At 34.4% G+C, this 19,747-nt stretch overlaps 1 protein-coding gene and 1 non-coding gene across 4 annotated transcripts in view; both read right to left on the reverse strand.

Annotated features, from left to right (window-relative positions):
• Nucleotides 1–19,747, reverse strand: part of SOS2 (SOS Ras/Rho guanine nucleotide exchange factor 2) — a 79,738-nt gene that overhangs the window by 10,465 nt on the left and 49,526 nt on the right. For all 3 annotated transcript variants that reach the window (XM_047736526.1, XM_047736525.1, XM_047736527.1), the window contains 9 exons: nucleotides 19,551–19,654; nucleotides 16,698–16,920; nucleotides 13,122–13,241; nucleotides 12,792–12,954; nucleotides 8,974–9,091; nucleotides 7,814–7,986; nucleotides 4,305–4,421; nucleotides 2,855–3,116; nucleotides 2,273–2,314 (listed from right to left, as the gene is read on the reverse strand). In XM_047736526.1, coding sequence (XP_047592482.1) covers nucleotides 2,273–2,314; nucleotides 2,855–3,116; nucleotides 4,305–4,421; nucleotides 7,814–7,986; nucleotides 8,974–9,091; nucleotides 12,792–12,954; nucleotides 13,122–13,241; nucleotides 16,698–16,920; nucleotides 19,551–19,654 — 1,322 coding nt within the window. The remainder of the gene's footprint in view (nucleotides 1–2,272; nucleotides 2,315–2,854; nucleotides 3,117–4,304; nucleotides 4,422–7,813; nucleotides 7,987–8,973; nucleotides 9,092–12,791; nucleotides 12,955–13,121; nucleotides 13,242–16,697; nucleotides 16,921–19,550; nucleotides 19,655–19,747) is intronic.
• LOC125105740 (U6 spliceosomal RNA) lies at nucleotides 11,440–11,546 on the reverse strand. Its single transcript, XR_007129007.1, has one exon. It is a non-coding gene; the product is annotated as a U6 spliceosomal RNA (small nuclear RNA).

Consider the following 19,747-nt stretch of genomic DNA (forward strand, 5'->3'; position numbering starts at 1 on the left):
GGTGTCTCCTTGCTCTGGCTATTGTGAGAAATAGAATTCTATTTCATTTAAGGTTCTGTATTTTTGGGTCCCTTTGGTACAGAAAGTATACTCTAGTTTTAAAAAAAGGATTGAAACTACAAGGTCATTGACAGAGGATTTCTATTTTGTTCAGTGCCATATTTCTTGTACCTAGAATAGTGCCTGCACATATGAGACATTTAAAAACTATGCATGAACAATTTATGAGTGAATGACACTGGACTTCTAAACAGCAAGTATGAAAGCAAGAAGACCATTGGAAAATACCTTCAAAATTCTTAGTGAAAAGGATTTATAATTCTATATCCAGTCAAACTATTAACAATTAAATACATTTTCAGAAATACAAAGGCTTAAAAACTTTTATATGTTTATCCTTTCTCACATAGCTACTGGAGAATGTGCCTCTACCAAAATAAGGGAGCATATCAAGAAAGGAGACAAGGGTGGCGCCTGGGTGGCTCAGTGGGTTAAGGCCTCTGCCTTTGGCTCAGGTCATGATCCCAGGGTCCTGGGATCGAGCCTCACATCGGGCTCTCTGCTCTGCAGGGAGCCTGCTTCCTCCTCTCTCTCTCTCTGCCTGCCTCTCTGCCTACTTGTGATCTCTGTCTGTCAAATAAATAAATAAAATCTTTAAAAAAAAAAAAAGAAAGAAAGAAAGAAAGGAGACAAGGAGTACAAAAAAACAAGGATCCAAACACAGGAAAGAGGTGAAGGAATTTCTAGGATGACAAAAGAAAGTTCTAGGATGACAGCTGGTTGAGAGGCCAAGAGAGCAACCAGTCTAAACTGGAGCAGAACCACAGGGCACCAGGAAGGAAGTTTCCAAGTTAAACAGCAAAACAAAAATCCTGACAACTGTCCTGAGTGGTCTGACCTTATGGAAAACCGCTGAGAAAGGGTGTGAGAAGACTGAGCAATAGATGTTTGAAAAACCAACAAACAAAAACACCTAAGCATTAAAGACTTTCTCATTAACTTCATGAAACAGAGCTGTACAAGAAAGGAAACATAATCATACTATACAATACTTGACTTAATAGTGAGTAATACTTTCCCAAAATGTGACAAGCGTATTAGGCAGAATCAAGGGCAGAATTCTTATTTACTGTAATAGCAAATCAGTAAAAACTGTCTAAAATTAATGATTCAAAAGAGAGAAAAGAACACAAACACCATTTAAAAATGTGGAAGTGTCACTAGGGAACAAGAAAAGATGTGGGGAGACATGGGGTAGGGAACTGCTATCAATTTCATTTTCAGTGTTTAGCACTATTAGCCTTTTAAACTGTATGCATATATCACTTTGACAAAAATTTAAATATTAAAATACAGAATTATAAACATTTAAAAGACTAACCCTACTTTTCTCATTAGACAGGAACTCTCATGCTACTACCTAAATTATATACACTTTAATGTGATAGAAGCAGAAGTCATCCAGATTGGGGAAATTATTCCTGAAGCTTCTCTGTACCTTTTTGGGTGGTGGTGGTGGTGGTTGTTGTTTTTAAAGATTTTACTTAATTATTTGAGAGAGTGAGAAAGAGAGCCCACAAGCCTGGGAGTGTGTGGGGGGGAAGGGAGAGAAAGAAGCAGACTCCTCGCTGAGCAGGGAGCCCGACACCTGGCTTGTTCCCAGGACCCTAAATCATGATCTGAGCAGAGGGCAGACGTTTAACAAACTGAGCCACCCAGGTGCCCCTGGGTTGTTTTAAACAAATGATTGTAGAAAGAACAGTGACAGCATTTATGTCATATATTATGAAATAAATGAAAATGGCAGAATAGTGTTTTACTAAAATAACTGCCTTAAGTAAGATCATGTGAAGAAACAAGTGATCAAGGGCTGTCTGGGAACCTGATAAACATTTAAGTGTATAATCCACATGGGAAAATGAGTTGGGATGGGAAAGAGGAGAGGCAACTGATATGAAATCACTGTTGATTATGTGCCAACCTATATGCTGGGTGTGCTACATCGTTATCTCATTTGATCCTTAACAGGGTTGGAGATGCTAAGTAATTTGTTCAAGGTCACACAGCCCCTAGACCATTGATAGGTTGTAAAATGACGAAAACTATAGTAAAGTTTAAATAGTATTCAGTTGTAAGCAAGTAACTCAATTTATTTATAAGAATTTCATTCATTTTTAAAAAAAAATTTTAATGTTGCTAAAACCCAAATACTCATATTCAGATTTAATCAACTTGATTAATTTCATTAGAACTGACTCAAATTCTTACTTACTTGAATGTGGCAAGAGGACTGGAGCAAAGATGCTATTGCTGCCTATTGGAATGAGAAAAATTAATTTGAAAAGAAAGGTGGCATGTACGGTTTTACTTTTAAAATATTTTTGCATAAAGTAACAAAGGTAGTAACACAGAGTACAGAATTTTATCATTCTCTATTGACATGTTAGTTTTAAAAGAAATGAACCCAGAATGTTACCTTTGTAGAGGGAATGTTTTTCCTTTCTTAGCATAAGTAGTTCCCTCTCTTTCACAGTCTCTTTTTAAATTTCCTTCATGAAACGTATCTGCTTGTTTTCTTACTCTGTCGCTCCCTTTAGAGCAGTAATATGGGGCCCAATAGGTACTAAACAAATCTTTGTTTAATGAATACATTAGAAAATAAGATGCATAAATAATGCACAAATGATGTTTTTAATCCCTTGTGTTAATCATTATTTTCACATTTAAATGCCACTTTCCACACTAATATCTACAGTTTAATTAAAGGAATCTACAGTTCAATTAAAATGATGAGAAGAATTATCTGAAACATTAAGATTCCTTTTTTATCAAATGATTTATATCAAATACATACCACAGGAACTATTGAGATCCACATCTAAAAACACACTAAGGTCTGAAGAAGCAGATACTGGTGGAGTAGAGGGTGTATTTGGAGAGGTTGGTGCTGACACAGTTGATTCAAGATCAGTTTCAGCAATCCGACTAAAGCTCATTTTACATGGTTCTCTTTCTAATGGTGTTGGATGACCTCGTAAAGTGCCTGAGGTAGAGCCATGTCGGCCTGTATTAGGCCGTATTCCAGGAGATTTTAAAGAGAAAGTTGATTTCCTAGGCTACAAAAAGCAAACATAACTACCATTACTAATTTGCATGGATTCATTTTTATGGCTTAACGCTACCTTATTAATTCTTAGCATACAGTTAAGAGAGTACAATAAAATCTCAATCTGCAAGCCTGTCGGGGATTTGACTGGCTTAATATAAGTAAACCCCTTTTCATACTGCAGAAATAAAATTCTTGAAAATCTGTGTGAAAACTTGTTCCTCCCCAAACACTTGAACCTGAACTTCTTCAAATCATTGGTATCAATTTTACATACATTTACCGTGGACATAATATATACAACATATTATGTTAGGTACATCAAGGGGAAAAAAAAAAGGCTTTTTTTTTTTCTTCCTAATAGTAAATGACCAACCCCCACAATATTACTTTCAAGTTTTTGGAGAAAACTGCTATCATTGTCTCCCACCCTCCACCTCCGTACCGCCTTTTAAAATCTCACAGTGGTAACCAAATGAAAAAACATGGAACTCAGATTCAGATAACTTGAGGTAAAATCTCCAGGGTGCTAATATCTAGCTTTGCAGCCTTAAAAGGGTTATTTAACAACCTTGAGTCTCAGTTTTTGTTTGTAAAATGAAAATAAGATCTATGTGATAAAATTGTTGTGGAGATGAGGTAACATCTTGCTGCTTGACTTGAAGTAAGTATTATAAGCGTTTTAATTCCTCCCACATCTTGCTTTCTGTTCAACTACTTAAAACTGGTCTTCCCCTACTTCTGTTGCCACTGCAAACCCAAGAATAACTAGAAACTGTAGCAGCAAATTTTAGCATGAAGAACATTCCAGTGGCTACCATGGACTATGGTGCTCTAATGACAGGAGTCATGGTCAGGCTAAAAGAACCATGAGACACTTGCTTACTCCTTCTTCCAGGTCTTTTCATTTCCTGGTCATTTACAGCTCTCACTTTCTTACAACTTTCCACCTTATACTAGGAAGGCTTAAAAACTGACAGATAAAGAAGTGCTATAAAGGATAAACCAGATTTAACCAAAAGGCTAATAACATTGCCTCCCACAGCATATATTGCTTTAGAAATAGTATAGTACTGCAAAACAAAGGACTGAAAAATAGCTATTCAAATAAATTAGAATTTTAATGGTAATATGTTACTAAACATTGAAGATAATATTGTTTTAAAAAATTTTTTTCCCAAAATTATAATGAACTTACAAATCGAGGTGGCTGTTTGCAATTTCGGGGTTCAATTTCTAGTGACTTGTTGAACAAATAATCTGTAAACTCCTTTTCAGAAGCACTTCCCATGGGGTTAAGGTTTTCAAAGAATCTCTGGAATTAGACAAATTTCTATAAGTACATGTTTTAGATCTTATTGGAACATGTATTTCAGCAGCTTAAAACAAAAAAAAATCAGTAAATTAAGAGAACATAATGTCTGAGAGTTCGTAAGAATTGCTGATTCCAATCTCTCTACTTTCAAATAAAGTTGTACACTTTCTACGGGAGTTGTATATTTTGTCTTCATTTTCTATTAAGAAGATGGACAGATTTTCATTTATTACCATCTTAATGGCTCAGTATCCCACAGTCAACATTTTTCCTACTCATTATAACAAAGTAATTATCACCAGTAAGCTATCAAAAGTGTTTAGAACAGAATTATAGTTATAATTCACAATGAGACTTTTTAAAAAAAAAAGATTTTATTTTTAAGTAATCACTACATCCAATGTGGGGCTCGAACTTACAACCCTAAAATCAAAAGTCACATGCTCCATCAACTGAGCCAGCCACATGCTCCAGAATGACACTTATTTTTTTAAAGATTTTATTTATTTATTTGTCAGAGAGAAAGAGAGAGCACACAAGCAGGAAGAGGCAGGCAGAGGCTGAGAGAGAAGCAGGCTCCCTGATGAGCAAGGAGCCCATGTGGGACTCGATCCCAGGACCCTGGGATCATTGAGCCGAAGGCAGCGGCTTAACCCACTGAGCCACCCAGGCATCCCCAGAAAGACACTTTTTTTTTTTTTAAAGATTTTATTTATTTATTTGACAGAGAGACAGATCACAAGTAGGCAGAGAGGCAGGCAGAGAGAGAGAGGGAAGTAGGCTCCCCGCTGAGCAGAGAGCCTGATGCGGTACTCGATCCCAGAACCTTGGGATCATGACCTGAGCCGAAGGCAAAGGCTTTAACCTACTGAGCCACCCAGGCGCCCGCAGAATGACACTTTTGATAATCAGAAAAAAAACAGAGACAAGATAGATTAAGTTCTATTCAAAAGTGATTTCAAGAACAATTATAAACTTATCTGTGCTAACCTCTAATAAAATAATCTTTGTCTTTATGGAAAAAAAATTTTCTAACCTTATATTTGAGTTTTTAGATAGAAAATTTAGATGCTTTAGCGAAGAGTAAAAAGAAATATAAATAGTAATCTCACCAACCGGAGATCTATTAACATTTTACTCTTAGAATATTTTTCCAGTGTGTATATATATATATATATATATATATATATATATATATAAAATATATTTATAATATCCAGTAATATTCCAGTGCATATGAATATATGCATATATATGTATCTTCATTTTCTGGGTTTATATTGCAAAACTGGAGCCATACCAGTTATCTTTAACCTTTTTTTAGTTGATAACTCAATATTTTTCCATGTGGTTTACTTTTTTTTTTTTTTAAAGATTTTATTTATTTATTTGACAGACAGAGATTACAAGTAAGCAGAGAGGCAGGCAGAGAGAGAGAGAGAAGGAAGCAGGCTCCGCCCTGAGCAGAGAGCCCGATGATGCGGGGCTCTATCCCAGGACCCTGGGATCATGACCTGAGCCGAAGGCAGAGGCTTTATCCCACTGAGCCACCCAGGCGCCCCCTGTGGTTTACTTATTTTATAAGTACAAACTTAAGCTCTATAGTCTTTAATCATATTATGTTCCAGAATTTATCTCACCAATCACCACATAGGCAGTTATCCACAGCAGTGCTTTCTAATTCTTTGTATTACAATCTGAGTAATTATTATTAGCTCCTTGTGCATAAATTTTTCTGTACATTTATGATTATTTCCTCAGAAAAATTCCTTAGAAGCAAATTACTGGATTTAACTTTATTTAACTTTGAAGTGGTTTAAGAAATATATATAAAAATAAGTACTGGGCTTTCACTTTAACAGTAGGCAAAATGAGCTTCAAAATTTCTGACATAAAATTCTCCCACATTTCAGGCATTCTGCCAATGTCAAGAAAATTGAATTACTCCTTTAACAGTATTGAAACAGCGTGTTCTTATATTCAGGTTAGCCAAATTAAATCATATGAACCAACAGTAACTTAAAGACTTCTATAAAATTATAATAGCAGTGTTCTTGCTTTTCTCATCCTTTGCTCTATTCTTTAATACTATTTATTAGTTTGGTTAACTATGGCTTGAAAAGTAAATGCCCCCACACTCCGAAAGCATTATTTAATGCTTTAAATGATGGGAGAAGGTCTAGAACAGATCACAAAGACCTATTAGAAGTTACTGAGATATGAATGTTAGAAGTACTATTTCAAATATACCCAACTATAATTTAACATGATTTCTTGGGAAAATATATATTATAAACTTCAAGCTTCAAGAGTATATTTCTTTAGACCTATAAAGTTAAATATCACAAAGGGCTGGCCCCATGATGAGGGAAGAGAATGAAATATGGGACCACTAAAAATGTCACCATTTTTAGAGCTGTCTATATTTTCATAACAGTGTAGTTTAAGTCATTCTTTCTTAGGACTTTAGTGTATTTTGTTTTGAAGTAGGAACAAAGAATAGTTACCATCCTACAATTTAGGAAGTTGGGAGTCATGGTGCCCATTTTCACTTAATATGCCTGACCTGCACACTAAGCCTGAAAGTTGAACACAATTTTTAATGTGACAGGTGAACTTTTTCTGATGTACTGAATTTCAAATAAGTATAACAAAAATAAATTCACTTAACATAAACATAGTATCATAATCTACTATGATTTAGAAGGTATCCCACATCTTACAGTACACAGAATCAGTGTTAAAACTAGTGATCAAAATAGATTACCAATTGATATAGTTAAAAAAATGATTTTTTGCTAAGCATATACATATATACATATACACAAATATGTATTCTATAAAACCAACCTCTTTCCCTATTTAAACCCAATATTTTTATGAAGAAATTAATTACTTAATGTTACACTGGCACATGTAAAATATCTAAAATAGCTAACCAATGACAGTACTAGTAGTGGATTTTCTTTTTACTACATGGACATCAGAGAGTTTCATTCCAATTTGTCATTCATTTTTTGAAAGTATTACTTGACCAGTTGCACAAAGAAGCAATACTCTCAAGAAAAAAGTCCCTAATAATATATATTTTAAAAGATTTTATTTTTAAATAATCTCTACACCCAACATGGGGCCCAAACTTACAACCCTGAGAACAAGAGTCATACACTCTACAGACTGAGCCAGACAGGCACCCCCATTCCTAGCAATATTCATAACTGCAGACTGTTAGCACAGAATATCTAATATTTACCACTTCTATCTAATGATAATTAACTTACTGTATTATTTTTATAGTAAAATAAGTAGCATAAGTGTGGTTATGATATTTCTTACAGATTGCAGAGAATTTAACATGTTCTCTTTTAAAGATAAGCAAAGAAAATATTTACCCTCATTTCTGGTTCTATCCGTAAACAGTAAGGTTGATTCTGATACTGCTGAATTTCTCCCGTAATTTCAGCTACTTTCCTCCTCTTACTGAAATTGATTAAATCTTTCCCTTTCTTTTTTAAAAAATCATTATTCCCTTCTTCAGTTTTCAGAATATTTGTTAAATATATTCCTAGTAAAAAAGAGTATTTGAAGAAAAGTTATAAAATCTGTTACTTAATCAATCATTTGAAAAAAACAACTGATCTAGTAAAGTTGAAAGACATTCTATAATCCAGCAATTTTACCCCTAAAATGTTAAGTCTGATGGGCTTATTAATTAATTTTACATTAGGAATTTTTTAACATTTAAAGAATTTAAAATAAAAAGAAAATTAGGGTTTAGGAAAGGCTTAATTTATTCCTTAGCCTAAGAGCCTAAAATAAGAGTGGATTCATTCACAAAGTCTGTGTTAAATCTGTTCTAACCATTTTAATATTTGATTATAAATATTTAATGCCAATGATCTTAAATAATGATCAATAGATAAATTATAAGCCAATTCTAGTGATAAGACTATAGATGTGTACATTCTGTTTTCCCAAAGCCCATAATTTAGATAGAAAAATAATTATTCCTCACTCTGGGACAGGAAAAAAAGTTTTAGCTCCTTCTTCATATGTAATTATGGATTCACTTAAATCAGTGGCTCTCAACTGGGGGCAATTTTGTCCCTTAGGGAATATTTGGGATTGTCCAGAAACATTTTTGGTTAACACAACCAGTGGGGTGTGTGTCTGTGTACACAGGCATGCATGATTGAATGTTCAAAATTCCTAAGTTTAAATACTAATACCCAATGTGATAGTATTAAAAGGTGGGATGCTTCGGAGGTGCTTAAATCCTGATGGTGGAGCCCTTATGAATGGAATCAGTACTCTTACAGAAAGATCCCACAGAGCTCCTTACAACAACTCTACAAAGAGATAATTATCATAACTTCTATTTTAAAGATAAGGAAACAGAGACTTCCAAATTTTATTTATCAATATGAACAGTTAGTAAAAGTAGATATGCTCAGATATAAAAATCAGAACAATCTGCCTTTAAAGGCAGGTCTCTTTTGGCTACAACAAACTGCCTCAAAATATAAATATAAACCCATGTTCAGTAACTTACCAAAAAAAGGCACACAAGGTGGATTGATTGACTTAAGTTTTACTAGGTATTTTTTAAAGTGATCTTGACTTAATTCCACAGCGTCATCCAAAATTCTCCTTTTTCTTTCCTGCAATGCCTTTAAAATATATAAATCGAGTATAACTTGTCTTTTTACAATTCAATCACATTTTATGAACACAGAGCTTGGAATTCTATAAAATTTTGCAAATATGTGAAAAATAATTTTTTAAATTAAAGATGAGTAGTATTCCTTTCTGTACTTGCCTGAAATTATTTATCTATAAATATAAAACTTAAAAACTTCATTTTTTTTCTAATATAAATTAGAGGAGTAAGAATTAAAAAATTCTTCCTCGAGATCTTATTAGTTATAATTCTGATTAGCCAGAATTTCAAATCATAGCTATAGGAGAGAAATATAATCCTAAAGCATTCAGATATATTTCCACTGAAAGGTCTTTTGAGGCTAAGGGTAAGGCTTTGTTAAGGAGGAGAAAGCTGTGGAAGGGAGAGAAAAATTGAACAAAAATTTAGTAAACCAAATAAGCAGAATCATTCCTTTTATATTTCATTATTACATTTTTTGTTCTAAATTAATTACTTTATTTTTAACCTAGTTAAGTGTATACACACACACATAAATCCACAGCAAACATTGCACTGATGGTAAACTGTCTAATGTATTTCCTTTAACTTAAGGAAAAAGCAAAGGGGATTAAACCCTAACTTTTATTCAGTACTCTATAGAAGTCTTAACTAGCATGAACAAGAAAAATAAAGAAAATCAAAGTTCACAGAGGATATAATTATCTGTGGAAAAACAAAACAATAAATCTACATATGGAGTGCTAATGAGAGCATTTAGCATTGTTGATTGATATAAAACCAATCAGCAAAGATCAACTGCATTTCTACATATCATCAATAAAGAAAGCAAGATCTTTAAAAAAGTTCTAACAAAAGAGGTATGAGCTCATCATCAAGAAAACCATAAAACTTTATATTAAATTAATAAATAAAGGGAGAGACATGTTCGTGGATTGGAAGATTCACTGTAAAATTGTCAGTGCTCCACCAATTGAACCAAAGCAATTTATAGAACCAATGCAATTCCTATCAAACTTTCAATAAATGTATGGAAGCAACTGGCTAGCCATATGGAACAAAACATGAAATTAAACTCCAGACTCACTCCATACATTTTTCAAAACTTATTTCCAGCTGGATTAAGGAATGAATGTGAAAGACAAAACATTAAGATAATAGAGAAAGACACTAAACAGCACAAATAACAGGACAAAATAAATTTGATTACAGTAAGAACTTTTGTTCATCAAAAGATAGAAAAAAAGGTGAAAAGAGAAGCTTCAATCTGGGAAGCTAACAATACATATAACTGACAAAGGATTAAAATCCACTATATAATATAACTCACAGAGAGTCATAAGAAAAACTCAAGAATGCAAAAAAACCAAAAAATTTTCTATAAGAAGAAATATAAAAAACCAATAAACATGTAAAAATAGGTTCAAACTCATTAGAAATCAGGGGTTTATAAACCAAAACCACAAGATTGGAAAATGAAAAGAACTGACAATATCAAGTACTGGTGAGAAGGTAAAATAACTAGAACTCATACATTTCTGGTGGGAGTATAAACTGGTACAATTATTTGGGAAAACAATCTAGCATTATCTAGTAAAGCAGAAGATACCCATAACCTATTATCTAGTAGTTCTACTTCCAGGTAAACGACTTAGAGAAATTTGTGCACTAGGATATATGTAGAAAATGTTCATGGTACTATTACTGATAATAACCCTATACTGGAAAGAGTCTAAATGGCCATTAACTAGTAAATAAATAAATAAATTTTGGTAAGTTTATTCTTATAATATGATACAGCTATGAAAAAAAATGAATGATAGCAGTAAGAAGCAACCTGGATGAATTTTAGGAAGATAATATTGAATGAAAAAAGTGTTTGAAGAATTATATTCATATGTAATTAAGAAACACGCAAAATGAAATAGTACATTGTTTAGAGATACAAATAAGTAAAACTACAGAAAAAAAGTTGAATAATAAGGACAAAATTGGGACGCCTGGGTGGCTCAGTTGGTTAAGCCACTGCCTTCGGCTCAGGTCATGATCCCAGAGTCCTGGGATCGAGTCCCACATCGGGCTCCTTGTTCTGTGGGGAGCCTGCTTCTCCCTCTGCCTCTGCCTGCCGCTCTGTCTGCCTGTGCTCGCTCGCTCTCTCTCTCTGACAAATAAATAAATAAAAAATCTTTAAAAAAAAAAAATAAGGACAAAATTCAGAATGATGGTTGAAGGGGTGAGGATGGAGATGGAATTGGGAGGTGTTCTTAAACCAGGTGTACAGGTGTTCTTCGTATTTTTATTCTTTTTGCCTTATATATTTTTTTTTTTTGGAGGAGAGAGGGGAGGAGTTTATTTCTCAAAAATATGGAACGCTTCACGAATTTGCGTGTCATCCTTGCGCAGGGGCCATGCTAATCTTCTCTGTATCGTTCCAATTTTAGTATATGTGCTGCCGAAGTGAGCACCCTTATACATATTTTATGAATATTGTTCTGTACCCAGTATTTTAAAAAAACTGAAACTTAACCTTTTAAAATAAATATACTACTTTAGAGTTTTCAAAATCTATTAAACAGATTAATATTTAGCAATATTCAACTGTTAATATCCTTCATATATAAAAAGCTCACACAAAGCAATAAAATGCAAACACTCAAATAGAAAAATACATACATGAAAGCAGCTTGCCTTTCTAATCATAAAGAATCAATGTGAAAAAAGTATTATCTTCTCAATGCTCATGCAATTTTAGTAACATGCTTAGGGTTTGTTCTGTTTTTATGTTACATAAAAAAGAAATCATATTATATGCATTATTCTGAAGTTTTTTTATGGTTTTTCCCCTAAAAATCACAAATATTATTTTAAGACAATACACATAGATCCTATTCACTTTTTTTCTATAGCTGAACAATATTCTACACGACAAATATAAAACAACATATTTAGTCATTCTATTCAGGGACATACAGGTTACTTCTAGTTTTCTGCTACTCCAATTAATACTGCAGAAACAACATCTTTGTACATTAACTTTATAGTCTGGCACTTTTATTTCTGGGCCCAAGAGTATGTGTATTTTAATTTTAACATATACTTTCTGTATCTTTTGAATTTTCTATAACAAACACTAAACATATACTATTGTATAATTTAAAAAATTTTAATTTTAGAAAGACTTCTCTCCATGTTACTCCTTCTTTTGACTATATGTTGATTAAATTCTACATTTATATTTTAAATATCATTTATTTCAAACAATCAGTGTGCCACTGGAAAAATCCAATTGAAATTTCATTACATTTAGGTAAACATTTTTTTTTTTTAAAGATTTTATTTATTTGACAGAGAGAGATCACAAGTAGGCAGAGAGGCAGGCAGAGAGTGAGGAGGAAGCAGGCTCCCTGCCGAGCAGAGAGCCCGATGTGGGGGGCTCTATCCTAGGACCCTGAAATCATGACCTGAGCCGAAGGCAGAGGCTTTAACCCATTGAGCCACCCAGGTGCCCCCTAGGTAAACATATTAAACAGAGTCACAAGTCCCACATTCTTTGATGGATTCCAGACATACTAGTGTATATTGATGTATTTAAGGGAATAAGATGGTTTGTAAAGGATTTACTGAAAAAGATTGGTTGGTAGAAGCAATTTATTTTATCATCAATTGTATCTGCCCCCCAAAAAGATGAAATATTTAAGCCTAAAACTTACCTCAAAAGTATGGTCTAGTCTGTATACCGACACTGAATTTACTGCACTGACTATCTCCAATACACCATTGAAATTATTCAAATCTTGAAAAACCTGAAGAATTTCTATAATTCTACTTAGTATTGCCACCCGTTCCTCAAAATTTTCTGCTTCCACAATGCACCTAGACGAAAACAGAAAACAAAAACAAAAACAAAAAAGCATGGCTTAAAAAGCAATTTCCTCCCTCACGTAGAAAAGAATACATATATTTTTAGCAAGAATTTAAGCTTATAGATGACTTAATATTATAGCGGTAAAAAGTAATAGGGCAGAAAAATACACACTTACTTTTCAAACCATAGAGTGAGATTTGTGGTATGGCGAATCATTTTTAATAAATTTGGAGAATTTATTTCTTTATCTTCTTTGGTCCATACACTCCCTACTAGTTCAGAAGGTTGGACTTTCCTGTGGAATAAAAAATCATGCAACTTAACCTACAAAGGATTAGTATCAAAATTATTTAAAGATCTTTAAATACTCAGTAAGATAAAGAGAACACAAAAGATAAATGGAGAAACACATGAACAGGTTTAAATCACAGAGGACTGGACCCAAATAGTCACATAAAAACACAAAAAAATTTTTGTCTCTTATTCGGGGAGAAGAACATTAAACCACAATGAAATCCCATTTTACTCCTGTCTAACAGAAGTCTAATAGTACCAAATGGGTAAAGATGTGTAGAATCTCTCCAACACGGATATCCAAGTAAAAACTGAAACAACCACTTTGTAAAGTAATTTAGCAATATCTCATATAACTGAAGATATACAAACTAGATCACCTCAAAAGTCTATCTAGATATATACTTAAGCTATACCAGGTTATAAGAAAACATTTTTAAGAATACTCAGTGAAGCAGTCATTATCTGCAAGACTGAAAAATCACAAATAACCTAGGCTGGATAAATTATGGAGCATTCATATAATGGAACACCACAGTAATTAAAATAACCAAACCAGGGGCGCCTGGGTGGCTCAGTGGGTTATAGCCTCTGCCTTCTGCTCAGGTCATGATCCCAGGGTCCTGGGATCAAGCCCCACATCGGGCTCCCTGCTCGGCAGGGAGCCTGCTTCCCCCTCTCTCTGTCTGCCACTCTGCCTACTTGTGATCATCTCCCTGTCAAATAAATATATAAAATCTTAAAAAAAAAAAAAAAAAAAAAAAAGCAAACCAGAGCTATATTCATCAACTTAAATGCCAGAACAATGTAAGTGCAAAACATGTTGTAGAATGACACATAAGTATAAACTATCTTAAAACCTGCAAAACAATGCTATATATTGTTTATCAATATTGTATGTGTATAAATTATAAAGACATACATAGGAATAATAAACACCAAATACAGGATAGTGGTTATTGGGAGAAAGAAGAACAGAATTGGGAAAAATTAGTTGAAGGATTTCAATTGTATCTGTAAGGCTTTTGCTGTTGATGGGCCCTTATTATATAATTTCTACATTTTTTTAAATGGCTGAATTATTCAGTAAAAAATTTGACAGAGGAGCAAGTTAAATTACTGTATATAGTGAGCCAGGATTACATAATTTTAAAAAATTGGCCAGTATCCTATGGTCTTGACTATTAATTAAAAAAAAAAGTTTTTACTCAGTAGATTTGAATAAAAAAGGGACCTTGTTAACAGTTTTTAAAGTAAGTTTTCTTGGGCTGTTCTACAGTTAAATCAGAAATTCGGGGGTGCCTGGGTGGCTCAGTTGTTAGAGGAGTCTGCCTTCGGCTCGGGTCGTGATCCCAAGGTCCTGGGATCGAATCCCACATCAGGCTCTCTGCTTAGTGGGAAGCCTGCTTCTCCCTCTCCCACTCCCCCTGCTTGTGTTCCCTCTCTCACTGTGTATCTCTCTGTCAAATAAATAAAATCTTAAAAAAAAAAAAAAAAGAAATTCAGTTTACAGTGTCAATGTTCCTCTTCTTCCATAATATACATTTCACTTAACAAAGGTATTTTCTGTTCTGAAAGCAGGTCCACATTGACTTAAGTGGTTTCTTTTTCTGATGTCCATTCCTGTAACAGTCACTCAATGAGGAAAAATGTGATTCAGTACTATTGGCTTTTTTTTTTTTTTAACTCAAGTAGCAAGTCCCTTCATTCCTACCTTTCACAAATTCCACAATATAAACAAAAATCACCTGAACTCCAAACTACCTAAAATACAACATGACACTCTAAATTAGGTGTTTACAACTGCTGACATGGGTGCTCAATTCTGAATGGCACAGCCAAGGCAAACCAGAGGCCCAATTCTAAAGAAGGGCAAATTTTTTATCTCTGCTGTCTTCCTACATTTCCATTAGCACTAAACTTTGTATATTCTTACTTTTCCCCTTAAAAAAATGGCTGCCAATCAAGATAACTTCTTAAAGGTATTTGTATTGTAGAAAGGGCTCCTGAATGCAGAAAAGTTTTTGATGGAATGACAATGGTGAGAAGTCATTTTTTGACAGGGTGGGGAGAGGTGGCTGTTACCTGCAAGGTAGTGGTTTTAAAAAGGTGACAGAGGACAAAGCTGATAAAGCAAGCTGAAAGGAGAGAGGACTGCAGTTAGAAAGAAATGAGAGATGCTTGAATTAGTAATTTTGAAATAAGAACGATTTGGAGTGATAACAAGATTTGAAATATGACCTTAGGAGGTGTCTGATTTGGAGTGGAGAATGACATTAGAAGTCATGAAACCATGAAACTATAAAGGTTAGGTTGGGAATGGGTGATCTGCATGGATACAGATTAATGGCAGGAAATGTTTTACAAGACAAGACAGATGATGGGATACAGATAAAAGTAAATAGTCAAGTACATTTCTTTCTTTCTTAAAGATTTTATTTATCTGGGGTGCCTGGGTTGCTCAGTTGTTAAGCATCTGCCTTTGGGTCAGGTCGTGATCCCAGGGTCCTGGAATTGGCCCCGAATTGGGCTTCCTGCTCGGCGGAAGGCCTGCTTCTCCCTCTCCCATTCCCCCTGCTTCTGTTCCTCTTGCTGTGTCTCTCTCTGTCAAATAAATAGATAAAATCTTAAAAAAAAAAAAAAAAAGATTTTATTTATTTAAGAGAGAGAGAGTGCACAGAGGCACGGGAGGGGGAAGCCGACTCCTGACTGAGCAGGGAGCCCAACGAGGGACTCAATTCCAGGACCCTGGGATCACAACCGAGCTGAAAGCAGACGCCCAACTGAGCCACCCTGGCACCCCTAGCCAAGCACATTTCGATCTAATGAGTCTCATAAATGAAAGAAAAGTTCAGAAGTTTTAAGTATGATTTATCATCACACTACTTCAGAAATAACTTTTCTTTGAAGTTACCTTGACTTCAAATAGCTGAAGTACTTAAGACTCCTTTAAAAAAAAATAAAGAAATCTTCATTTTTCTAAGAATTTTGTTATTCATTTGCCTAGCAAACCTAACCTAGTCAAGCTCCAAATTAAAATTTTGATTACTTAGAATCTGAAAAAAAAAAAAAAAGAAAAAGAAAAAAAAAAAAGAAAGCTTGTCTCTCTCAATATTCTATTTACTCAGCTGCCTTCAAGAGCCTACAATCCAAACTAAAACAATCTGAGAAAGTATTAGGAGGAAGACCTGGGTGATTGCCTGAAAGGTAGCATTAGTGTCTATCACTCACCATGTGAAAGACTGCTAGTACCTATTTTAGGCCTAAATAGCAATATAAGACTTTTTCCTGTAGGACAGATTGTAGTTAAAAACGGTGCTATGAGCTTTCCTCCAAGCCCACAAGAATAAATGAGGCACTTTTAAGTATTCATAAGTAATTTGCAACATGTTCTGAAAACAGAGGTATGGTTTAAGATTCTTGAAAAAAGAGGAGCAAATAAACATTAACTGTCTACCTATACAGATCAGATTCCAAAAGTGTCAGTTGACGTGCAATTTCTATTGGATGAAGTGTCATGAGATCAAAGGTTTCAAACTGTCCTGGTCGGCTGATATGCCATTCAATTGGTGGAGGTGGACTTTCAAAGGTAATATTATGGCTTATTCCATTTGCCTGAGCTTGTTTCTTTCTCTTGATGATCTTAGCAATTGACTCTACCCATTTCTTCATAGCTTTCCCTAGAAAAGAACACAAATAAAAATACCTTTTACTTGACAGACGTAAGTGCAAATCTTTGTATAATCTTTCATCTTTACCCAGCTTCAACAATTACCAACTTATGGCCAATTTTTGCTTCACTTAATGTCACTCATGCCCTCTTTCCATTCCCTATGTTATTTTGAAAGAAATAACATAGGGAGCTTGGCTGGCTCAGTCAGAATAGCATGTGACTCCTGATCTTGGATTCGTGAGTTTGAGCCCCATGTGTGGTCTACTAGAGATGACTTAAAATAAATAAATAAACCTGAAATAAATATGTCATTTCATTCATATTTAAGTATGTATCTAAAAATTAAAGACTTTTTAAAATGACAAAACCGGGGCGCCTGGGTGGCTCAGTGGGTTAAAGCCTCTGCCTTCGGGTCAGGTCATGATCCCAGGGTCCTGGGATCAAGCCCCACATCGGGCTCTCTGCTCCATGGAGAGCCTGCTTCCTCCTCTCTCTCTCTGCCTGCCTCTCTGCCTACTTGTGATCTCTCTCTGTCAAATAAATAAATAAAATGTTTAAAAAATAAAATAAAATAAAATGATAAAACCATTATCATATATAAAAATGACAGTAACTTCTTAAAATCATCAAATATCTAATTAGTGTTCAGATTTCCCTGATTCTCTCATAAATGTTTTCTAATAGTTGGCCTATGAAATAGGGTCTGAACGAGTTCTACAAATTGCAGTCAATGTCTCAAGTCTCCTTTAATCTATAGGCTCTCCTTTTCTCTCTTATTTTTCCTTGCAATTTACTCATTAAAATGGAATCATTCGCCTTGTGGTATTTCCCAACTCTGAATTTTCCCAATACTATTCCTGTAGTGTCATTTGCATTGCTTCTCTGTCCTGTTTTTTTCTGTAAATCAGACACATACAGACATGATGTGATTCAGGATCAATTTTTTGACGTGAATACTTGTAAATATTTCTAACAGCAGCCATATAATGTCCAGTTACATCTTTGTAATATTACTAGGAGGCTGAAAAATAGTTATATTCTAATTCTATCATTCCTTCTTCATTTATTAGTTAAAACACATTTATAAAAAGAAACTTTCCCTCAGGGCGCCTGGTGGCTCAGTCGGTTAAGCAGCCAACTCTTGATTTCGGCCCAGGTCATGATCTCAGGGTCCTGGGATGGAGCCCTACCTAGGGCTCCGCACTGAGTGGGGAGTCTCCTTTAGGATTCTCTCTCTGCCCTTCCTCCCTGCATGTGCTCTCTCTCTCTAAAATAAGTAAGTCTAAAAAAAAAAAGAAAGAAAGAAAGAAAGAAACTACTTGGTTATGCTGTGGTATAACTTATTTAAGAAAGACCTCTAGACATTAACATAACCATTTACTTGCCCTATCCTAATACATATGTGTATTTTAGAAATTACTTAGATCATATATAGTCTAGCATCTTCATTAAGAATATAAAGCAAAAAATTGATTTGTTACCATAAACAATTTCAAGGCAAACATTTGATAAAAATGTATTTTAAACATCTCAAAGTTGAAGCAAAGGAATCACATACTCTATTTTAAGTAAAATTCCCCTTAAATAAGAGCAAGTAGATGAGATAAGTTAGGCTTAAAGTATTCTTACTTAATGCCTTATCCTGTCAGATAAATGTTCTTGATTCAATAATATACACTTGTTTAAATGTTCATGGCCGAGAGTTTCATTTCATGGGCTGTGTGCTAAAATTTTAGGTAAGAAACTCTTATCTTTTGGGTGCTAAAAATATACCAAAAACTTCTGCAAGAGAGGTAAATATTATTTTTAAAGATTTTATTTATTTATTTAGAGGGAGATAAATAGAGAGCATGAGCAGGGGAAGGGGCAGAGGGAGAGGAAAGGAGAGAATCTCAAGCAGACTCTGTGCTGAGCTGAGCACCGAGCCTGATGCTGGCCAAGTCTCACAACTCTGAGATCATGACCTGAGTGAGCCAAAACCAAGAGTCGGATTCTTTTTTTTTTTTTTTTTTTTTAAAGATTTTTTTATTCATTTATTTGACAGAGAGAGATCACAAGCAGGCAGAGAGGCAGGCAGAGAGAGAGAGGAGGAAGCAGGCTCCCTGCGGAGCAGAGAGCCCGATGTGGGGCTCGATCCCAGGACCCTGAGATCATGACCTGAGCCGAAGGCAGCGGCTTAACCCACTGAGCCACCCAGGCGCCCCCCAAGAGTCGGATTCTTAACCAACAGAGTCACACAGGTGCCCTGAAGTAAATGTTATTTTTCAAAGTTGTTAACCATTCAAAACTAAAGAGGAGGATTAAGGAGAATAAGAAAACAGGTACTACTGCACATATATTTAATTAGTTGAAAGAATGGCAACCTTGAGATGAGATAAAATTTTAAATGTATTAAGATTATTAAAGAAGACTGATGACTTCCTTTAAAAAAAGATTCTCCTAAAAACTTGAAAAGGCAAGGTTCTAAGACTTCAGGTGGTTCTAACATATGTGAGCTCCTTGGAGTCTATAAACCACACCAAATGTTATTTTAGTTGTTTAAAAATAAAAAAACAGTTTAGCTTCTTAAAAGTCACACAAATTTAAAACTAAGCTGATGTGCAATGTAAGATTCAATCAAACCTTTAAATAATATACCTCTTACACTTGAAATGAAGGATTCCAGTCTTTCAAGCAATTCCAAATCTCTTTCAAAGTCATAAAAATGGTGTTCAACCCAGTGCCGAAACACATTTAAGATCCTGAAAAAATGTAAAGAAACACAATTTAGTGAGACGTAAGCATTCAATTATACTTCTTTCATTTCTCTAATACCATGATAACAACTTTATATA

This window comes from Lutra lutra, chromosome 7, assembly GCF_902655055.1.
Source record: "Lutra lutra chromosome 7, mLutLut1.2, whole genome shotgun sequence".
NCBI lineage: Eukaryota > Metazoa > Chordata > Mammalia > Carnivora > Mustelidae > Lutra > Lutra lutra.